General features: G+C 39.3%; 1 protein-coding gene across 1 annotated transcript; it reads right to left on the bottom strand.

The window, feature by feature from the left end:
• Window positions 1–8,625: 8,625 nt before the first annotated feature.
• LOC145497367 (bone morphogenetic protein 1-like) lies at window positions 8,626–16,675 on the bottom strand (the record flags this gene model as incomplete). The annotated part of the gene is made up of 4 exons (XM_081477186.1): window positions 8,626–10,697; window positions 10,883–11,284; window positions 15,040–15,368; window positions 16,524–16,675. Coding segments are annotated over 4 exons (972 nt in total), but the record flags the coding sequence as incomplete, so codon positions are not given.
• Between the last annotated feature and the right edge of the window lie 3,826 nt (window positions 16,676–20,501).

The following is a 20,501-nucleotide window of genomic DNA, read 5'->3' as shown; positions in this document are numbered from 1 at the left end:
GTTAGATCACTACAGTGTAAGTGGATAAATTTAGTTCTTGGGAAATATGGCAAAGTTAATTCCAAGCCCATAGTCTTTTAAAACACCAGCGGGTAATTCAGCATTTGCTTCAAACACATTGGCTGGTTCTGCTCCTGGTGGGTTGACAATTATGCGTAACTATACACATGAAACACATTATTTATTGATGTATAGTCTCCCACTACTACCAGCATTCAAAGGAAAACAAGCATAAAGAAGTGGGAGATCAAAAATAATCAGCCATAGACGACTGAAAAATGACATCCGATCCAAAAGTAGTAAATTTCTGTTAGAGATAACAATTCAAGATAGGCAGTGATCATGATAGTGAAAATTCACTGTAAATGAGATGATATCTTTAATGAACTAGCATCCAAAGCAGGATCCAAAAATCTTGAACATCGGCCAAACAAACGGATGACATACGCACTACAAAAAAAAAAAAAAAAACATAACAAGAAAACATTAAGATGTAAAGGGAACAAGCCGAGCCACAAAATAACAAGGGTAGAAATCTCACAATCACTCCCGCGAAATACCGCGAACATCTGACAAATCAAGGAAAAATAATGCCCCAACTTCAAGTCCGATTTTGACCGTTAAAACGGCGGGGCCCGCCCTGGGCCCGCCGGACTTTTCTTAAAGTTCAACTCTCAAACTAAAGTTTCACGCAAAAAAATTCACAATACTGATCCCTGTTACCCCGCAAACGACCAAAAGAATATCCATGTCAAGCGCGTGTGGTAAACAAACGTTTTCAACATAGCATGATTTCCATTGACTAGTTTTGATGCAAAAATTGCTTACCTGCACTTGAGGCTTGGCAAATAACTGGTCTAGATATTACACTAGCAGCTCCTAGAAAAGGTTCGTTTGATTCTCATGATGAGTGCAGAAATCGGTCGAGAAACGACAACCTACTTTCCATTCGCAACGAAAAATGTTTCAGCCATTGCTCCGGCTGAGACGACATATGATTGGTCGAATACTGTCACGTGAACCGTGTCCAACACCGCCTGATCGTGAAACAAAAGCAGATCTTCGCTTGTGGCTTACTTTCCTAGAATCATACAATGGTAAATCTTTCTTTTTGGATTATATTTGGCTTTCGTCCGCTAAACTCCACCTTTATACCGATGCAGCAGGCTCTTTAGGCTATGGCGCTGTCTTCGGTGCACATTGGTTTTTCGGCCCCTGGCTTCATAGCTGGTTAGGTATGAATATTATAGTTCTAGAAATGTTTCCTATTGTTATTAGTGTTTCTATATGGGCTTCAGATCTAGCAAATAAGTGCATTTTGTTTCATACAGACAATCAAGGCCTAGTAGAGGTAATCAATAGAAAAACAACCAAAGATCGGCAGCTCTTAGTTCTGTACGGGTCCGCAAATGATCCCAGGACCGCAAATGATCCCGAACCGCAAATGATCCCGGACCGGAAATGATCCCGGACCGGAAATGATCCCCGATAAGGACCGCAAATGATCCTGACTAAAAAATAAGGAATGGCATGGATGGTGGGATGGTGTGGATAGGGAATATCGATGTTTTTATTAAAGCCATCTTATAATTATAATGGCTTACAACTTGCTTTTTTTTCATACTTTCGACTAAATTTTGTTGCTAACTACGATGTTATGAATATCACCACACAATCATCAAAACACGACTTGGCTTGCATTTCTTTGCAATTCTCAGTAAAATTATGATCGGTGTTATATTTTATCAGCCATTATCGCCACTACTCGTCTAAAGTTTTAAACTAAAAACCATGAAGCAACAATTAAGGAAGACGCTGTCACCTGAGTAGACCCATAAGCCTACAACGCTTCATCACTCTGTAAAACACCTGGTGTGTAGCACTGGAAATTTGAACAAATTTATTTTGTAATTTTTCCTTGGTCGTATTTTGGCCTTAATTCCTCGGAAATGACTACTTGAGTATTCTAAGAAGCTAAAATTCCAAGCTATAGTTATGAAGTTCAGCTTGCGCTTCGTTTTGACAAGTTAGCTGTTTGACAGATGTTTGATACTATCGCCACCGGGATCTCGAGAATATTTACAACTATGTGTTTTTCTAGGACTTGTAATTCAATAGATCGTCTTCACGTGACGTGCTTTTATCCTCATCAGGCATAAGAGGCGGTCTATTTATATCTGTTTACAATTAGCGTGCTTCGTTTGGCAACCAGAGCATTTTGAAATTCAGGGTTATGAAGGTTGCGTGACACAAGGCTAAGATCGAGTTTGTTGAAAAATATGTCCTTATCTCACGATTTTGAGCCTTTTAAGAAGTTAGAGCATTAGGAAAAGTGCTTATGGATATGCTTGTTTGTTTAGTACTAAAAATCAGTCGCCTAGAAAGCCAAAGTAAGTTCCAGATGTTTACACTATATTCCGGCCGCCATATTGGTGTACCACGGATGTAAACCAACATGGCGTTTTCTTACTGGGCTCCTTAAATTTCTGAGAAAAATTTACGACGAATTTCTGAAGTTTGGGGAAACGCACAGGCCTAAAACTTGGAGAAGTGTCTTATTTAGTTATCTTCTATAGCGTGACATCACAATTTCTTAGCTTTTTCCATTGGTTGATTTTCGATTTACTATTTTTTTATTGCGTGACAATGAAAACGATCTGTACCGTTCGAAGAACAAAACAGCAACTGTGGAATATTTTTTTGTAAAATGATAAAACATGTTTTTTAGTTCATAATTTTTGTACATGTTCTCACCTTTCTCTGATATAAATCCATGCCATTCCTTATTTTTTGATCGGGATCATTTGCGGTCCAATGTGGGGATGATTTCCGGTCCGGGATCATTTGCGGTTCAATTTGGGGATCATTTGCGGTCCGGGATCATTTGCGGTCCTGGCATCATTTACGGACCCGTACAGTTCTCTTGCGTGAGCTCGTCTTGCAATGTTTGAAACATAATATTTTGTTTCGGGCGGTTCACGTGCCTGGGGTGCATAATGTCAAAGCTGATGCTTTATCGGGCTTACAGGTCACGAGATTTAAGTCCCTCGACCAAGGTATGGATCATGCACAAACGCTAGTGCCAGCCCATCTTCTACCACAGAACTGGCCTCTGTAACAAGGCACCTATTATCTGCCAGTTTGTCTAAGGGTTCCAAGGACGCTTACAAACGGTCCTGGTCCTTATTTGTCGCTTGGGCTCAGTCCTATTTAGGTAACTGTAATTTAAGCTTACCGTTACAGCCAGCTGTCTTGGCGTTATTTGTGTGTCACCTATATTCACTGAAATACGCTTCTTCGACCGTTGCTAGCTACTTATCAGCTATTGCTTATGCTCATAGGTTAGCAGGAGTTAACGATCCTACAGAAACTGCGCTTATTCGACAAATTCTGAAAGGCTATAGTAAGTTAACGCCGGCGCACGATGTGCGTCTTCCTATTACACTACCGATATCAGATTGAGACAGATCATTGCGTCATTTCAAAGCACCACATGGTCAGCGTATCAATTACAAATGCTGACAGCCATGTGCTCTTTAGCTTTCTTCGCCTTTTTACGCGTTGGGGAGATTAGCGTTAACGGAAGGGATCATAATAATGTTATTAGGCTACCTCAACTAGAACGTTTAGTAAACGAGAAAAGACAGGTAACAGCCCTGCAGCTCACGATTTTGAAATACAAACATAGTAATAACGGGCGCCCCTTTACGATTTATATATATAAAGAAGGCTTTTGTTGTCCGGTCCAAGCCATACTAGATTTCGTTTCTACACGAAGATCGTTCAATGGTCCTCTTTTCCGCTGGCCGAACGGGGCGCCTAACACTAGATCCTTTTTTGTGGAACAACTTAATCGAGCACTACGATTTTGCAATCTTGATCCTGCTTTGTACAAATCACACAGTTTCCGAATAGGCGCAGCGACTTGGGCCGCTGCCAAAGGTTTTTCAGACTCACAGATTCGCCAGTTGGGCCGATGGATATTTAATACGTTTTTAAAGTATATTCGTGTACCTAGTCTTTCAACTAACGTAGGCTATTCTTCATTGTAGACCACACGCAGGTGCTGTGGTCATTTCACAAGTTTAGCATTTAAACACCGGTCTGTTTTCGGGTCAACAGTCTTCGGGTGGGGCGGGCCTCCATTCTGGAGGCTTGTGGCCTTTTTCTCGTGCCCTCACCTTTGCAAGAGCTTAACAAATAATAATTCGTTATATTGTATTTCATATTAGTTTTAATCAATAAATCGGCCATTCTGCGTGGCCAAAATTATGGAGTTCCATCCCCGCCAAAAATCAAAGTTGATCACAACATTCAACTTGACAATCTAACAATTAACTTGGCAAACATCAACATCATATTTCATTCCTCAACTTTGTACTTTGTATCACAATCATTGAAACTTTAAACATCAACTTTCAAAGTGACAGTTCAACGTTCAACTTTATCCATCAACATTCATGTTAACATGTCAACAATGATCTTGACACTTGGGCTGTCAGCAAAAGATGAAGTTTGAATCTCCAAGTCGAATGTTGAGTCACCAAAGGCGCACCAATCCCGCCAAAATTCAACTTGGGAATTCGACTTTCAAGTTGATAATTCAACATGAATTGTTACGTGTCAATATCCGAGTTTAGCAATGAGCATTGCTATTGCTGATGACGCAAATATGTTCACCATGACGTAATGCTCTCTCTCTTCCTCCCTCGAGAAAGTACCCTGGTTGCGGTTGGTCACGCGTCTAAGTATGCCACTCAAAGCCGCACAGAGGGTGGGTCCTCAACTTAAATTTAGTCAACACTGTCTAGGGAGGTAAATGTTTGCGCTGCTATACAGACGTCATTTATTTTGAAAGTGAGGCAAGTTGTTTGTCAGAGATCCTCCCTGACCAATGCTTCGTCGCTATGATCTGAACTTCTATGAGTATGAGATGCTAATTGAGAGGGAACTTTGCTCATTTTTCAGTGCTTTTTAAAAACCGTCAACAACCTGCTTCGGATCAGTTTAATCAATTTTTGATAGCAAAAGAATTAAGTAACCGTCAAATTATCGACGGGATGCATTCAGCTAAATGAGAAGCTAGTTTCTTGGCCGAAAATTGGACTTACCGCTAAAACAGTTTTAAGACGAAAGCCACTGGATTTTGCAAACGCGCGACCGATGTCGCTGTTGTCAAGTTCTTCATAAAATTTCTCACAACAAGAGAAGCGAATGACCGTCAAACTGTCGATTGGATAAATTCAATCAAATTCAAAGCTAGTCTCTTGGCCATACACTGGAAATATCAAACTCTACACGAAGGCATCAACGTCTCCGTTGTGATTTTTTCGATCGAAAAATATAAGCTGCTTAATCAGGTTATTGGTGTTCAGCACTCAGTCGTTAATGCTGTTGATGTCAAGTTCTTCGTAATTTGTTTTCGCCGCAAGAGAATGGAATGACCGCCAAACTGTCGATGGGAGTAATTCAATGAAATTCAAAACTACCTTTGTGGGCGAACAAACAACGTATTTAACTCTAAGCGAATGAGTAACTACCTACGTTGTGATTTTGCCGAATGAAAAATGAAATTAAATTCACCGCGCGGTTCATTTATTGTTGTGGTCGTTATTTCCAAGTTCTTTGTCAATTATTTTCACCACCACAAATTCCAAAGACCGTCCAACTATCGATGGGAAAATTCAGCCAAATGCAGGGCTAACCTTTAAGCCGAACTTTGATGCACTGAACTCCAATATCGAACGTGTCAATGCCTTCGCTGTGAGTTCGGCCGAGGTTACAAATTCCACTCCATACTGGGCTCAGGAGGTGAGCTCAGTGGAGACAAATTTTAACTGTCCTGCCCCTCCCTCCAATCATTTTTCTGGAATCTGGAAAAATCTAGCAGACACGTGACCAGCCACAACCAGGGTACTTTCTCGAGGGAGGAAGAGAGAGAGCATTACGTCATGGTGAACATATTTGCGTCATCAGCAATAGCAATGTTCATTGCTAAACACGGATATTGACACGTAACAATTCATGTTGAATTATCAACTTGAAAGTCGAATTCCCAAGTTGAATTTTGGCGGGATTGGTGCGCCTTTGGTGACTCAACATTCGACTTGGAGATTCAAACTTCATCTTTTGCTGACAGCCCAAGTGTCAAGATCATTGTTGACATGTTAACATGAATGTTGATGGATAAAGTTGAACGTTGAACTGTCACTTTGAAAGTTGATGTTTAAAGTTTCAATGATTGTGATACAAAGTACAAAGTTGAGGAATGAAATATGATGTTGATGTTTGCCAAGTTAATTGTTAGATTGTCAAGTTGAATGTTGTGATCAACTTTGATTTTTGGCGGGGATGGAACTCCATACAAAATTTATCCCAACAACGAATTGTCTGGTTTCGATTTCTTTAACCCTTTGAATACCAAACTTTAGCCAAAAAATACCGTTTTTAACCGTTCAGTCACGTTTTTTAGCTGCCATGACGTTAAATAAGCCTAAGTTTTGCTAAGAAAGCTTTTTTTTACTAAAAGGAGAGATTTTTCGAGGATTAGGCACAAAATTGAGCAAAATTTCAATTTCGGGCATGCGCATAACCGTGCTCAATTTTTGTTTGTTGCCCCCTTTCCTTTCTGTTTTTCTCGGCCCTTTTACACTGGCTACCTTTTGCGTTGTATGTTCTTTCTGGCTGCCCTGAAAAGTTGGATGTTTATTACGGGCGAAGCCTAGAAATGGACCTTGATCAATCATAGGCGTAGTGGACCATTTTACCACCGTTTTTGCACCAAAACTGATAACGTTGTTTTTCGATTTGCGACGTCGGAATGTCGTCGATATCTAAACCTGACCATTGTGCGGAAAGGCCTAGCCTAGTACTACTATCTGCTCATCAAGAATATCTGATGACATCTAAATTGATGACGTCACAAGTGGTACAAAGAGCACGACCATTAAGTGGCCGTATATGGCCACTTGGGCGTCAAAGGGTTAAGCGCCCTAGCAAACAAAGCTTGACTGTTGACCTAGAAAATTTGACATAGGTACAGCTTCGTAGTTATAATTTCGGAAACAAGGGAAGAAGACATAAATTCATTTAACTTGACGTTTCGTATGTTTCTACATACATCTTTAGAAGTGACCGTTTAGAATAGAAGTAACAATTAAACTGTTAAAATTTAAGATAACTAAGTATGTCGAAACATACGAAACGTCAAGTTCAATGAATTTTGTTTTCCAATATGCGTTTCACTGTCATGTTTATCACCGCAGTTTATGTGTTATTTCTTAATTAGTAGGTCATGTTCGACATTCATCATTCGCTGTTCATTAGATGTGGTTTATAGCCTCCAGACCGTCAAGAAATATTAACACCGTGGAGAAACATCTAAGACAAGGCGATGTGTAAATTTTATTGCCTTTTAAGTAGAGATATACATGAAGAGTCTCATACAACTCCACAAGTTTTGTCGCCAGGGGCCATCACATACCACGCTTAGCGTGCCATAGCCGATACACTATTGGTTAATACTTGTTGATAAAACATGTGGTCCAAGTCTGTGCTTGGCAGGAAAATCTTGCACAATTTTTTTAAGGCAACAATCTCCACTCGACTTGACGTGTAGTGCAAAACCAAGCCAGACACAAACTCGATTAAATTCCTCACTAATCAATCAAAACACTCTGTGGTGTATGACACATGCTTCCTTCATGTCAGTTATAGCATGACGGGCATATTCTGGCCCTATGTTTCACCATAGGCATTGAATGAAACAATTTCTTTTTAAGTATGCTAACTTTCTTTTTTTAACAAGGAACTAAGGTCTGAGGCTGAAAGTGTTGAATTAATGCAGTTAAACCATTTGAGCTATAAAATCATCTAAAGGTCTTACCGGAATTTCTGACCTTTTAACATGCTCTAAAGTTTAACATGACTCTTTGTCACATTCAGCCTCAGCCTGCCGGTTCCTATAAATAGAAAACAATGTAAGAGTACATGTATAAATCCGATAAATAATGTCACTGGGAAAATATGTTATATATTGTGCACTAGAAAACACCCTGTTGAAAAGCACGCGTTACGCAAATCAGTACTTCGAGGCGGCAACTATGGTGATCGCGAGCAAATAATCTAATTGTTTTAGTATCAATCTACAAGTCGTTCAAAACTTTATCTGAATCCTCCTCACAGATCTTCGAAAATACTAAGAAGCGGCCGCCATTTTGGTAACAACCGCACACTGCTAGTCTACACATTGTACAACAGAATAGATATACTGAGTAGGGTAGCCAAAAAAAGAACGGCACTCGTGATAGAACGTTAGTAAATTTATGCTGAAACTTGATAGAAACACAGAACTAGCTTAGAAGCATGAGCTGTTGACGTAATGATACTGCGAGCAAAGAGATTTTACATTTACATAACGCTATAGAAGGACGGAAAATGTTTTCTATATATTTCTTATATTAACTTGTATAAACTAAATATGCTTCAGTCGGAATAGAATGATAGGATAATAAACTCTTTGCTAACTCGTCGGACGAGCACTGGCCCCGCCCTTTTTATTTGGGAGTTTCCACTCCCCCGGGGGGGGGGGGGAGGCTTAAGTCATCCGAAGCAATTAGCAATTGATTGACGGGATTAGATAAAGAACAGGAGCCATAATCGGGGACGGAGACCGTAAGTCTCGGGATTCGCGCGTACCTATGATATGGGACAATTTTTCTATTTTTAGAACAAATTGCGCCATCCTGACGTCATATATCCGCGCGGATTCACGCACATGTCGGGGGCTCTCGCGTAAATGTTGTCACGTTGCGTGATCAAATGGTGAGAGTTGAGAGATTCTCTTGCGTATTTTTCACAGCGATGACAGGGAATAAGGCAGGGAATACGAACCAGGGCGCTTATATGTAGTTTTATGCTCTGAGCTAACGGAAAAGGCGGGTTTTTCAGCGTCGAAAACAAGACTTCAATCTCGCGCTGGGAATGAATAATAAGATCTGCTCACGCTAGTTGTAAGCTTACGCGTATGTTTTTGCGTTTGTTCTGACTTAAGAATATAGCAAGAAAACTCTCTACTCTGGTATCGAGTTAATTTGTGAGTTTCTCAGACAATGGTTCATCATAACCAAAACCTGTTTTGACGGTTTCTTATTGTTTCTGCTTGTTTGGTGAGTTTGCAAAAGTTTTTGAAAGGAAAGTCCGACGCGTACAATTAGCTCATTTGCACAGTGCAGTTTGTGCACTTTCAAGTCCGAGTCGGTGTTTTCAATTGTCAACAAATCTTGACAAAGATTTCTTTCGTTATCTTTTGTGCTGAGCTGCTGTAACAAATTTCACGAACGCAAAAAAGGCTACTAACATCATGTGTCTTTCTTCAACATAAGCATAGTGAAGTTTTACACTGCGAAAATGAAAATAGACAAGGAGTTTTGATAACTCGATCAACAAAATCGAAATCGTTATTCCAAGTTGATTAAAGAAAGCGTCATCGTAACTTCGCTGATTATTTCTGCTTTATTCACATATTTTCAGTTTAGCTTTTAATATGTTCTCAAACATTTATCAATCTTAAACATATTTAAAAACTATAGAGTTATTGTTTGAGTTCGATGTACGCTTTCACACGAAAGTGCGGTGGATGTACAGTTTGTCATGTTTACTGACTGTACAAAACACGCATCGGCGGGCGCTCTCATTCATCGACAACAGAGAATTTACTGGATTTTTACACGAATAAAACTGAGCAGTATCTACGGACGTAAAGTTAATGGGCCTTGATGAAACATCAAGCGTTGCTTACAATTCAAGCGAAACTCAAACTAACAATTATTTTGTTTTACTTTTCGGTCGCGATAGACTGACAAATTCCTCGCAAGCGTGTGGCAAGAGGAGCTAGGAAACTATGAAGTCCTGAAGCTCTGCTATATCTAAATATATCCAGCTAGTTTTTTGCTGTGTAATGGAAAAGCTGTTAATCTTCAACATATGTGAAATTTAAAGTGGAGTAATGTACAGCTCATGTAAAAGAAGCATCCGTCGGAACACAACTTGGTCAGCGATATATGTAAGCTTACAGCGGAACATACCTAAATTCGACATTGTCTTACTTCACTCAAACTGGAGCAGCTTACGACGAAAATACTAAAGCAAAATTCCAACAGACGTAAACGAGTTGAGTTGTGGGCCAAAAACATGAAAAATTTCGGGAATTTCGAACGCCATTTCCCCCGCGCGACATCCGCAAAAATCCTCGCAGCATGTACGCGCGTGTGCCGCAGGCGATGGCGCAATTTGTTCTAAAAATAGAATTATTGTCCCATATCATAGGGACAACCTCAATACTAGAAATGACGCGCGCTTACGGTCTCCGTCCCCGATTATGGCTCCTGATAAAGAAATTAATTTTGCAGGTCTTTATATGCAGATATATATGGGATGGCAAAACGTCTAACTGCAGCAATATAAATTGCTTTACCGTTATGCATCTACAGTTGTTTAAATTGTACACATTCAGAAAGCGAGTTAGCCGTAAATATGGGTGCAAACTTTGTGTAAGAATGGAAACGAATACTGTTCACACTTGACTTGATTGAAACACGCTTAACGGATTTAGGAAACACTGTTCTTTGATGCAATCAGAAGAAAGGCCGAGAGCAACAAAAGGGTCATTGGGTTGCTGACTGACAGTCTTCCTTGACCTGGAATTGAACACAATATGGGTAGTTTATTAATCAGAAAGCGTTTTCTTCAAGTTCCATTTTCATTTCAATACTTCGAAATTGAAAATATTCTGTCACAGTAATTCCGCAAGTACGTCAAATTAGATCACTTTATCCTGCACTGAAAGCTGTGCGGTGGTTCAGTTAGTTCTTTTGAAACTCACCTGCTGTAAATGAGGCCTTAAATCCTTTGTACACTGTAGTAGTGTTGTCGTCGCTTTTGAAGTTCACCCAGACCATGTTCCCTTTGCTTTGCATCGTACTCGGCTTTGTATTACCGCACAGGTGTCCGGTCAGGATTTCACCGAATTCTCCCCCTAGTTTAAACGGATCCCCCTCTTCTACAAAGAAGTATGCCTCTCGGATCTCAACGTAGTCGTTTTTGCAGTTCTCGCTCTCCTCCAGTTCGAATGATTCGAACTCCAGTTGGACCTGCCGTCCTTCAGGGACAATTAAAAACCACTGTTGTTGATAATCGTGAGGATAATTCTTGATGCCATACTTTGGAGTTCCAAACTCAATGGTCTCATCCTCCGATGCATTCAGGTAGGCTACCACGCCACCACCTGTAAAGTGAGACCGTTAACAGTTCGATTATTCGTTAGTAATATAGCGTTTTTCACTTGATTGTCCAAAGTAATTTGTATTTGCTTTGGTTTCGCATTCAGGCACTTTTTATTCGTGGATACGCGAAACGTAGAAACGACTATTGTAAAAAGACAAAATATGCAAATGTCACTCGATGTAAACTTTTGGTCGATAACATGGTAAGTCTGGGTACGAGTTTCTCGATGACCTCCAAAGTTGAGAGCGGCCATTTTGGTCCACGTGTTTCGCTTTTGTAAATATGTAGTATTTTGCCTAGGGCGTTTGCTCACACGTAGATGAAAGCAGAGAGAGGTACAGTATTTATGACTGTGATCATGTATAGGTCACAACAGCGCGGCTGGAGAGGTCAAAGAATTGTTACAAGTCAAAGTCAGGAAGTGAGATCGTGTTTACCAGACGTGGCTCATAGCTTTTTTTCTTGGCTAGAGAATTTGTTGGTTTTCCACTCGCTTTCTCTCCTTCTAGAGTCCAAGGTAAGCCTAAAGTCGCCTGTTTCTGTAGTGTATTTTTTTTATGTACACACTGAAATTCTGGCGGTGCTCGTCGATTAAAATCGAAACCCATGATTTAATTATTTTGTATTTTAAAATAAGCTTACTTCAAGCAAAAAAATCAAATTGCTTAATCTTTTAATTTCGTTGTTCTTCACACTTCATTTCTTCTGTATTCTATGCAATTCGACAAGAGCGAGCATTTCTTCATGAACGGTGTACAAGTCAGCAGCCACGATCGAGTGAATATGCTCTAAAATTTGGATAGAAAAATTAGAGAGACTGTGTAGATCTACTTATTGCGAGAGAGATTTACTGTCGAATCATGTCAAACACAAGCCATGTCAAACAGGCATAGTGGCTGGGGATGTATGAATAATCTTATTTTTGTCCTAGAAACGAGGCGTGTGAACAACTGGAATCAAAACTTGAAATAGATATAAATTGTACCTGTCAACAATCGTTTTGAATATTTCTGCATTGCTAGTGAAATGAACACAAACAATTGCCAAGATAGGAATAAGATACTGAGATTTCCGTTTCCAAGAAAGAAAACTATTGTTATTTTTATTGTGTACATTTCAATCTGCAGTACCCTTTTCATTTTGTATTGCATCAAGCTGAGTTGACTCAACGTGCACTTTTTATCAGGCAGGAGGTATGACAAAAAGACAGGGATTTTAAACATGCATTGCTAAGTTATCCATGAAAAGAGAAGTAATAGGGCTACTGTAGATATGTGAAAGGGGTTTCAAGCTTGAAGTTACATGTCTATGAAAGGGTAACCTTTTCTGAAAAAAAAAAAAAACACTATACAAAAGGGAAAGTATAATAACCTTGGGGCACAGCCTCCCTGTGTAAAACTTAGTTAGGTCCCTTACCCCTCCCTCTGGGCATAGTTGCATAGAGAGAACTTATATAACTGTAAATAAAACATCCCCTTCACTTTGGGTTCAAATTCGAAAACAAAATTGAACTTTTTTGGTACAAGATAGAGCAGGGGATTTCATAGCAGAGTATCATTTTCAGCCAAGCTTTTTCAAGTAGCCCTTTCTGGGAGAGATACTGAAAACTGTTTGAAATGATTCTTATAATATTTGCAGAAATACTTTTCTCTCTATTCCCATTTACCAGTTAGCTAAAATCAAATTGTTCATGTTTGCAATATCTTTTATTTTTTTTTATTCAACTTTGCCTAACTAACTAAAATACTTATATACATAAACTTTTTATTATTAGACAGGGAGACCACTACAGCCTAGCCAATTACAGTAAATCCCTCATAATATCGGTGTCTCACTGAAGTAAAATTGTGCAAAATATTCTTCGCATTCTCAAGCTGATTGTCTTAAAATTGTGAATGTCAAAACCGTGTGACATACTTTCTGCATAATTGCAGAACAGCCTTTTCATAATGCAACACTCGAATGTTAACTGAAGAAGCACCACAACCAAATTACCTTGACCCAAAATGCACTGCTGACTCAATAATATTATACATATTATGACCAACAACTCTGACTGGGTGTTAATTTGGGACTGGTGATTATGGTGAACTCTTATTTAATGGCTTCCTTGTGCAACAGACTGTAGAAGTCAATTGCCACTACATGTACAAGTTAATGGAATTAATAATTATTTTCCAATGCCAATCAAAATTAATTAATATATTCCATTTTACAATTTATAAGCAGTCTGTATTAAAAAAACAGCCTGTAAATTGATTTTTGTTTACTTGCCTAGTCACACTGCACATGTACTACTTAAGCTTTCAAAAAGGCTTTCAAAGAGTCATTTCAAAAATTATCAACTATAAACTAATTATAGATCAAGTTAATGTATGGAGGCAATGTATCCACGACTTCTTCATAGTTTCCTTAGATTATCAGTTGCACCCAGGCAGACCAATCTTGACAGTTACTCGCACACGTTTTTCGGCGCTTCGTGTCAGAAGCATGCATCTCGAGGTTTTGGTTGCCTTATGAATGGTCTGTGTAATTTGCGATTGTCCGGAGCGGTTACGTTGGTTTTTTCGACACTCAGTTGATCGAAAAACCGGTGTGATCTGTGCCGGATATCACTTGCAGCATCTGAATCGCTGATATTACGTCAATACAGTTGGATCTTAATCCGGGGGGGGGGGGGAGGTCACTCCCAGAAAAATTGGGTGGGGTTGTGAGGCCCGCTTCCCAAAACTCTATATAAGGCCAAAATTTACGATTTTCCCTATCCTATTAATGACCTGACTGAAAATTCGATCCCAGCTATTTAAGACCCGATCCTTAAATCAATACCCTGTTTCAGACCTGCGTTATAATTAGTTTCCTCAGTCCGATGTTAAAGGCATTTTGAAGGGATTTTGTCGATGGTCTCATCGAAAATGACGAAAAAGAAGCTTTTTGTAAAAACATACCCAATTCAAGACTAGAGTGCAAAACCACACCCTGTTCGAGACCAAATTAAAATGGCCAAAACTGATACCCTTTTTATGACCAAAACGGCTGAAAAACCATACCCATACCCATTGGGGGCCTTGCATACCTATATAACCAATGCAGTAAGGGAGTACCCCCAGAGATATTAAATGGGATCTGAACACTCCCACTCCCATTTGTTGGCAATGCTAAGATTGTTTTAACATTTCATAATTCTGAACTCAGTAATTTTAGAACTTAATAAAGTCAAGAACATACGCTAGACTTCAGGACAGCATAGTTTTTCCCGCCATGCTGAATGCTGACGGGTTATTGATTCAAATTTCAGCGGCACCAGCCGTATGCACACAGGTAGCCGTAATAGAGCTTTGTTTCTTTAAAACCAGCATAAGGAAATGAGTCCCGCGTTACAACGTATCTCAGCTTAGTCTACGTTTTAAAAGACTCATTATTTAACACTTGCGTTCTCTCTGCTGAATGGTTGTATCAGGGGCCCCTGGGTTGTATACAATGTTAGTGGGCCAAGAGTTGTACGTTGCAAGTCTAGTTCCCGTCTACTAGTAGCTAGATTTCCCAAAAATGTTAAAGGGAAAGGAGTCACCGTTCACATATGCCGTGCCGTCGGCATGTCCCAGGTATGTCGGCGACATATGAGAATCGAGAACCAGGCTTTATGTTAAAAAAAAGGTTCCCTTAAGCACTCCAATTGTGTTGGCTTTGACCTCAGTGCGCGCTATTTTCTATTTCGTTGCTCGAGTGAAGATTTAACCGTATATCATAACTTACCATTATAGGAACCAGGGACGATGCTGACATTGAATCCTTTGAGATGAACAGCTTCATCCGAGACGAAACGTAAGTACAGTGTCGTTCCATCTACATAATAGCCAACTGGGTTCCCTACTTCAAGTCGGCGATGTTCTAAATATTCGAAAGAATTTCTTCTGCAAATTTTGCCGGCATATTGCAAAACGTTGTAATCGTTGTAGGCTTGCATAAAGTCGCACTGACAAGATTTGCACTCTTCAATATCCAACCTAGCAACAAAACAAACAAACAAACAAACCGTTGAACCTACGCTTGGAGTTGTGGTGAATTCCGAAAGTAACGGCCCCCGTTACTTTCGGATTTAGCAGGCAAAATTAAAGGAGTCGCTACTTTCGGGTAGCCGTTACTTTCGGATGGTTAAAAAACGTTTGTATGGTAACAGTCGTTTCAGACAAAGCGGACGCGTAACACATGAAATTAAAAGTTCCATTTATGTGTGATCCTAACTACCCACATATACACAATAGACTGTACAAACAAAAACTGAGGCCCTAAATGTTGGTACTGTCGGGCGAAACTATTATATCGCATTATATCGCGAAGCTGACTGATTACACTACAGTGTATCATTTGACTCTGCTGCCAGACAAATACAGCTCATAAATCATAGTTTCAAGAAAAATTCAGTGAAGGTCGAAATAAAATCACAAATAACTCTTCGAGTTTTTCAGTCCTGCAGTCAGACTGTTCCATCCGCATTATTTATTATTATTATTTACGGCCGGGGGCGTTACTTTCGGAATTCTACGTTGTATAAAGAGAATTGCATAGTATAGGTGACGCGGTACGAGAAATTTTCCCGAGCTGCTTGGAAATAGTCCATGGGCCAGGACAACAAAATTTCGAATTTCTTAGCACTCTCAAGGACAAAGGCTATCATACCTTTTTATAAATCTTGTTCACTCTACTTTATCTTTATGTATGATAGCCACGCTAACGATGTAGCTTTCATTTGAAAATCACGTGGTCAAATGACGTCACTGATATTGTATAATGATCACTGTTATTGACTGACTGTTACAATATATAACATGTTCTACTTTGAAAAAGTGAAGTAACCCTGTATTAAATACAGTAAATGAGTGCTACAGCATAAAAGCGAATTAATAAAATTCCCCAAACTACATGATATCCGACAATGCTAAATTGCATCATTTCGGTACGTCGAGTTTTGCTATTTATTTCTCCGTTTTCTCGTTAGTTTAAGTTTCGACTGAGAAGATAAATCGAACACTGATTCGAGAAAGTGTTCTACCACATTTCTATTGACACTTCGAATGACTCCAAAAATACAAAGCTGTGGATTTTGGTTTCAATTCTCCTCCACGGTAGGTGCTTGGAAATGTGGTAAAACACTATCTCTCGGGTTTGATACATCACATCAGACGACTCAAAAGACTTCGGACAATCTTTGGTTTTCTACTACTGAGGACTGAACTTACCTGTGAAAAACAAAGGCAACCTTTACGTAAGGCTCGGGTACTTTAAACATCCAACATCTTGTCTCGTTCACGCCATAATCACCAGAGCTGGGATATGTAATGTAGCCAGTCGTTTCTGTTATGTTTGTAATGCCATTAGGGCAAACTGTCGAGAATTAAAACAAGAAAAGATAATTGTTGTTACCTCTCTCAATTGATGCAGTGGAACAATAACGTGTTCTACTTGAACTCCTCCGATCCTATTCTTATTCCTATTCTTATTCCTATTCTTACTCGTTGCTATTACGCGAATGTCTTGAAGAGCAGATAGCTTTAAGACAGTAACCCATGCAGGACCGTTACAAACGCGACAAGTAAATTTCTTTGTAGTCTGAAGTTGTCTCCACAGTTTTCTTTGCGCTCAGACTACAATCTTTGCATACACTGCTTGTACTTGTCTGTTGGTATTTCGAAAAACAGAAACGGAGTAGAGAGCGAAGGCATAAGGCAAAAAGTTATTTTCGTCCATACTGCGTTTTTGCGTTTGTGTTCACCAGGGAAAACGTGCTCGTCACACCCTGAGAAATTCAAGAGCCGACTGCAAGAAGCCTCGTGTTCTTTGAAAAGCACACCCTACACATCTACACTAGAATCGGCATACAACCACTTATAAAAATGTAAATGTAAAATGTAATTCTTATTTATAGTGGTCATGCACTTAGCAATACAAGCACTAAGCTATATGGTCCTTATATGTCTCAGCAGTTCTACTTCGACAATAAAAAAACGGGGGTAACTCGTATCATTTTTGAGTTATAAGCGCTCAAAGGCTGAATTAAAGTTTTTTTAACTGGTTATCTTGTTGCTTTGGCAGGCTTTTGCGTCACGAAAATTACAATATGGACTTGAGATACCATTATCACGTTATCAACTAAAAAAGAGCCCTACTCGTACTTAGACTGCTGGCAATAAAGCCTGGTTTGCTATACATGGCTTCTTGCAGAAATGTTATTAGCATCAAACAAAGGGTCGGCTAATTAACAATTAGACCCGTAGCCCGCAAGGGCTACGGGTCAATAGCCCATGAGGCGAAGCCGAATGGGCTATTGACCCGTGGCCCTTGAGGGCGAAGGGTCTAATTGTTTTAGTATCACCCAACTAGTCGGACAGAAAAGGCAACAATAATGTTAGCAAATGCAAGTTGAAGAAATATTTATTGGGGAATAAAACGAAAGAAAGCGTCACGCTCGATCGCGCCAATTTCGCTACTCGAGGACTATTACTAATAGTCCTCTAGTAGCGTAGCCAATTAAAATGCAGGATTTGCATTAGTCCACTAGTTGGGTGATACTGATGATTGTTATTTTGTTCTGGCTAGTTTTACTCTTTAGAGAAAGGCAGAATTTTATATGGTTCAGTGAAAACATGTCATGTAATGTAATGTATTTACGAATGTTTAATACAAAAGATGATATTCTTTTCAAAATCTCAGCCTCGGATTTATTCTTAAAATTTCTTAAAATTTCGCAAATTTCAGCCGCGATATCCTTATTCTAAAGTAAAAAAGAGTGTACATTGTAAGTCAACTTCAAAACGCGAAATTGGTGAATAAACCGCCTGACGAGCGTGCTTACAAAGTTGCATATTTGAAATTACAATTCAGTCCGCGTGATCTTCAAGCTGTGTAATCGTATGAATGGGAGGGCAATAAGGATTTCCACTGTGTGTGATATTTGAAAATTCTCTCAAAATTGCATAAGCCTTTAGACGAGTGCAAATTGAAAGAATCAGAGTCTTTGAAAAAAATCACGAGTAGTGTAAGTTCTTAATTTCTCGAGTCTTCACACGATTATTCATTTACATATGACTGCATGGGAAAATCACGAAATCGCGCGCGTTAATTTGCACAAATTTAAAATTAACGATAAATTGGCCTACTTTCAGCCAGTCACAATGAAGTAATTTTCTCAGTTATATAATACTAATACGTAGAGGGATGATTGGAGACCGTGATTTGAAGAAAATTTTGTTACAATTCACCAAAACAATTGGATTATTTGCTCAAGATTTCTATGAGGTGATGCTTTATTCTGTCTCCAGCCCTATCAGTTATCATGTCATACGATTCTCGAGCTCATTATCTAATTATCACTGAATTATGGAGTAGAAGAGAAGTCAAATGAAGGCATAGTGGGTCTAATTTAGAACTTACTTGAATCACAAGCTCCTTGTCCAAGGTAAAGCGCCAGCACTGCAAAAAGATTCGATCAGAATAGAATATGGATAAAACAGAAAATATAGCATGAATGGATAATTATTGACCGGTTCCACGTAACGTTGAGCGTCAAATTTCTCAAATTTTGCAGGTGCATGGACATCTGTCATGCTTTACTCCCACCGATAAAACTAGCGAATTTGGATTTTTTTTTATGTAACACTGTCTTGCCTTCTTTTCATATTTTACCAAGCTTAACATATGCCATCAGCTCATCAAGTCATCAAGCTTTGGTCTGGAAGAACAGAGGGAACTTAAAGCGGAATTGAGCCTACGTGTTAGTAACGCCCCGAACTGAACCAACTAGCTAAGACGGGCCGAGTAATTTGTTAATGACTGGAAAATAAAAATATTTCACGGACCGAATTAGGTTCACTTTCGGTCCTGTCACAATTTACTTGTTCTTTTAGTTACTGTGTTTAGCTAGTTGGAAGATAAAATCACGCACCAGTACTTCGCAACAATGCGAAAACGAGCTTGGATCTAACCGATATTGCAAAATGTGTAGGTTGTTTACGCAGTTTTTAGTTCAACTTCCACTTAATACACAGTATATTCTTGTGCATATTAGGGAGTTTAAGAAAACCACGACGGCAACGGCAACGTCGCTAAACAAAAGGTTTAATGAGCAGAACAACGGCTCTGCACATGCGTTATAATTTTTGGTACATTTCTTTGCCGTCCTCTGCAAAGCAACAGTGTGAAATGACCAAATTCTGTGTTGTGCGGAGAACGTGAACCACGACGGCTAGTTTTTAACAATTTTCTTTCTTATTGATCACTCTTTCCCAGATTCATTGTCGTGATTATTTTGGCAGTGATAAACAAAGTAAATGATTTTGGAGTATCGCGAAATTCGTAGGTAACATATAAATTCATTTTTTAATCGACGTTGTCCTCGGCGTCGCCGTCGTGGTTACCTAAACTTGCTTTGGCAACGACTCTGTTGGCATCGCGACCACGTTAATGTAAACATTCATCGTAAAGTAACGGAATAACTTATTGATCCTCTGTTCAACGCAAAAATAATGTTTCAAATGTGCATGTGCGCTCGTGCAAGTTTATCCCGATTCATCTTGCGATGGAATCTGTGCGCGAGGGAACTGAATTTGCGTGATTTGTACCACTGTGAGATCTTGTCGGTTAACGATCAGTTGGGGTCGATGGCTGATCATGGATTCCCTTCTAACTAGCTGAATAAAAGATTACATAATGTAGTATGTATTTAAATGAAAATGGAATCAAATCCTTAACCGTCAGCACTGCGAAAATCCCGAATGAAAAACTGAAATTCGACAGTTAAGCAAAAAGAAAACTATGTACAAATTTAGCAAAAAGAGCTGCGAATGTTTATGGGTGAGGTAAAGTGCAAACATGGCTTTTTTTCACGCGAATAATTTATATTTAAGTTCGAGATATGTGCTTTAAATATGATTAGGCATACTGACCAAAAACAGTGGCAACCGAAAGAACTTGATGTCGCCACGCCGTCAAATCCATTTCTTTAGAAACGCCTTTCATTGTAGAAACAGTAAGAGCCCCTTGACAAACTTACATATATGTACTGTTGACTCTAAGGCGCTGTGGAAACGGTTGCTACGAAAGTAAAGTGTGAAGAATGAGATCAGGGTGGGAGACCAATTATCTGGCACGCGATTGGTCCGTCTACTGATCTTTGGAGCCTACACGTCCGTGTAGTTATCTATACTTCGTTACTTTTAAAT

Source organism: Orbicella franksi, chromosome 9, assembly GCF_964199315.1.
Source record: "Orbicella franksi chromosome 9, jaOrbFran1.1, whole genome shotgun sequence".
Taxonomy (NCBI): Eukaryota; Metazoa; Cnidaria; class Anthozoa; order Scleractinia; family Merulinidae; genus Orbicella; species Orbicella franksi.
Note: the sequence above shows the minus strand (reverse complement) of the source record. Positions and strands in the feature narration are given on the sequence as shown.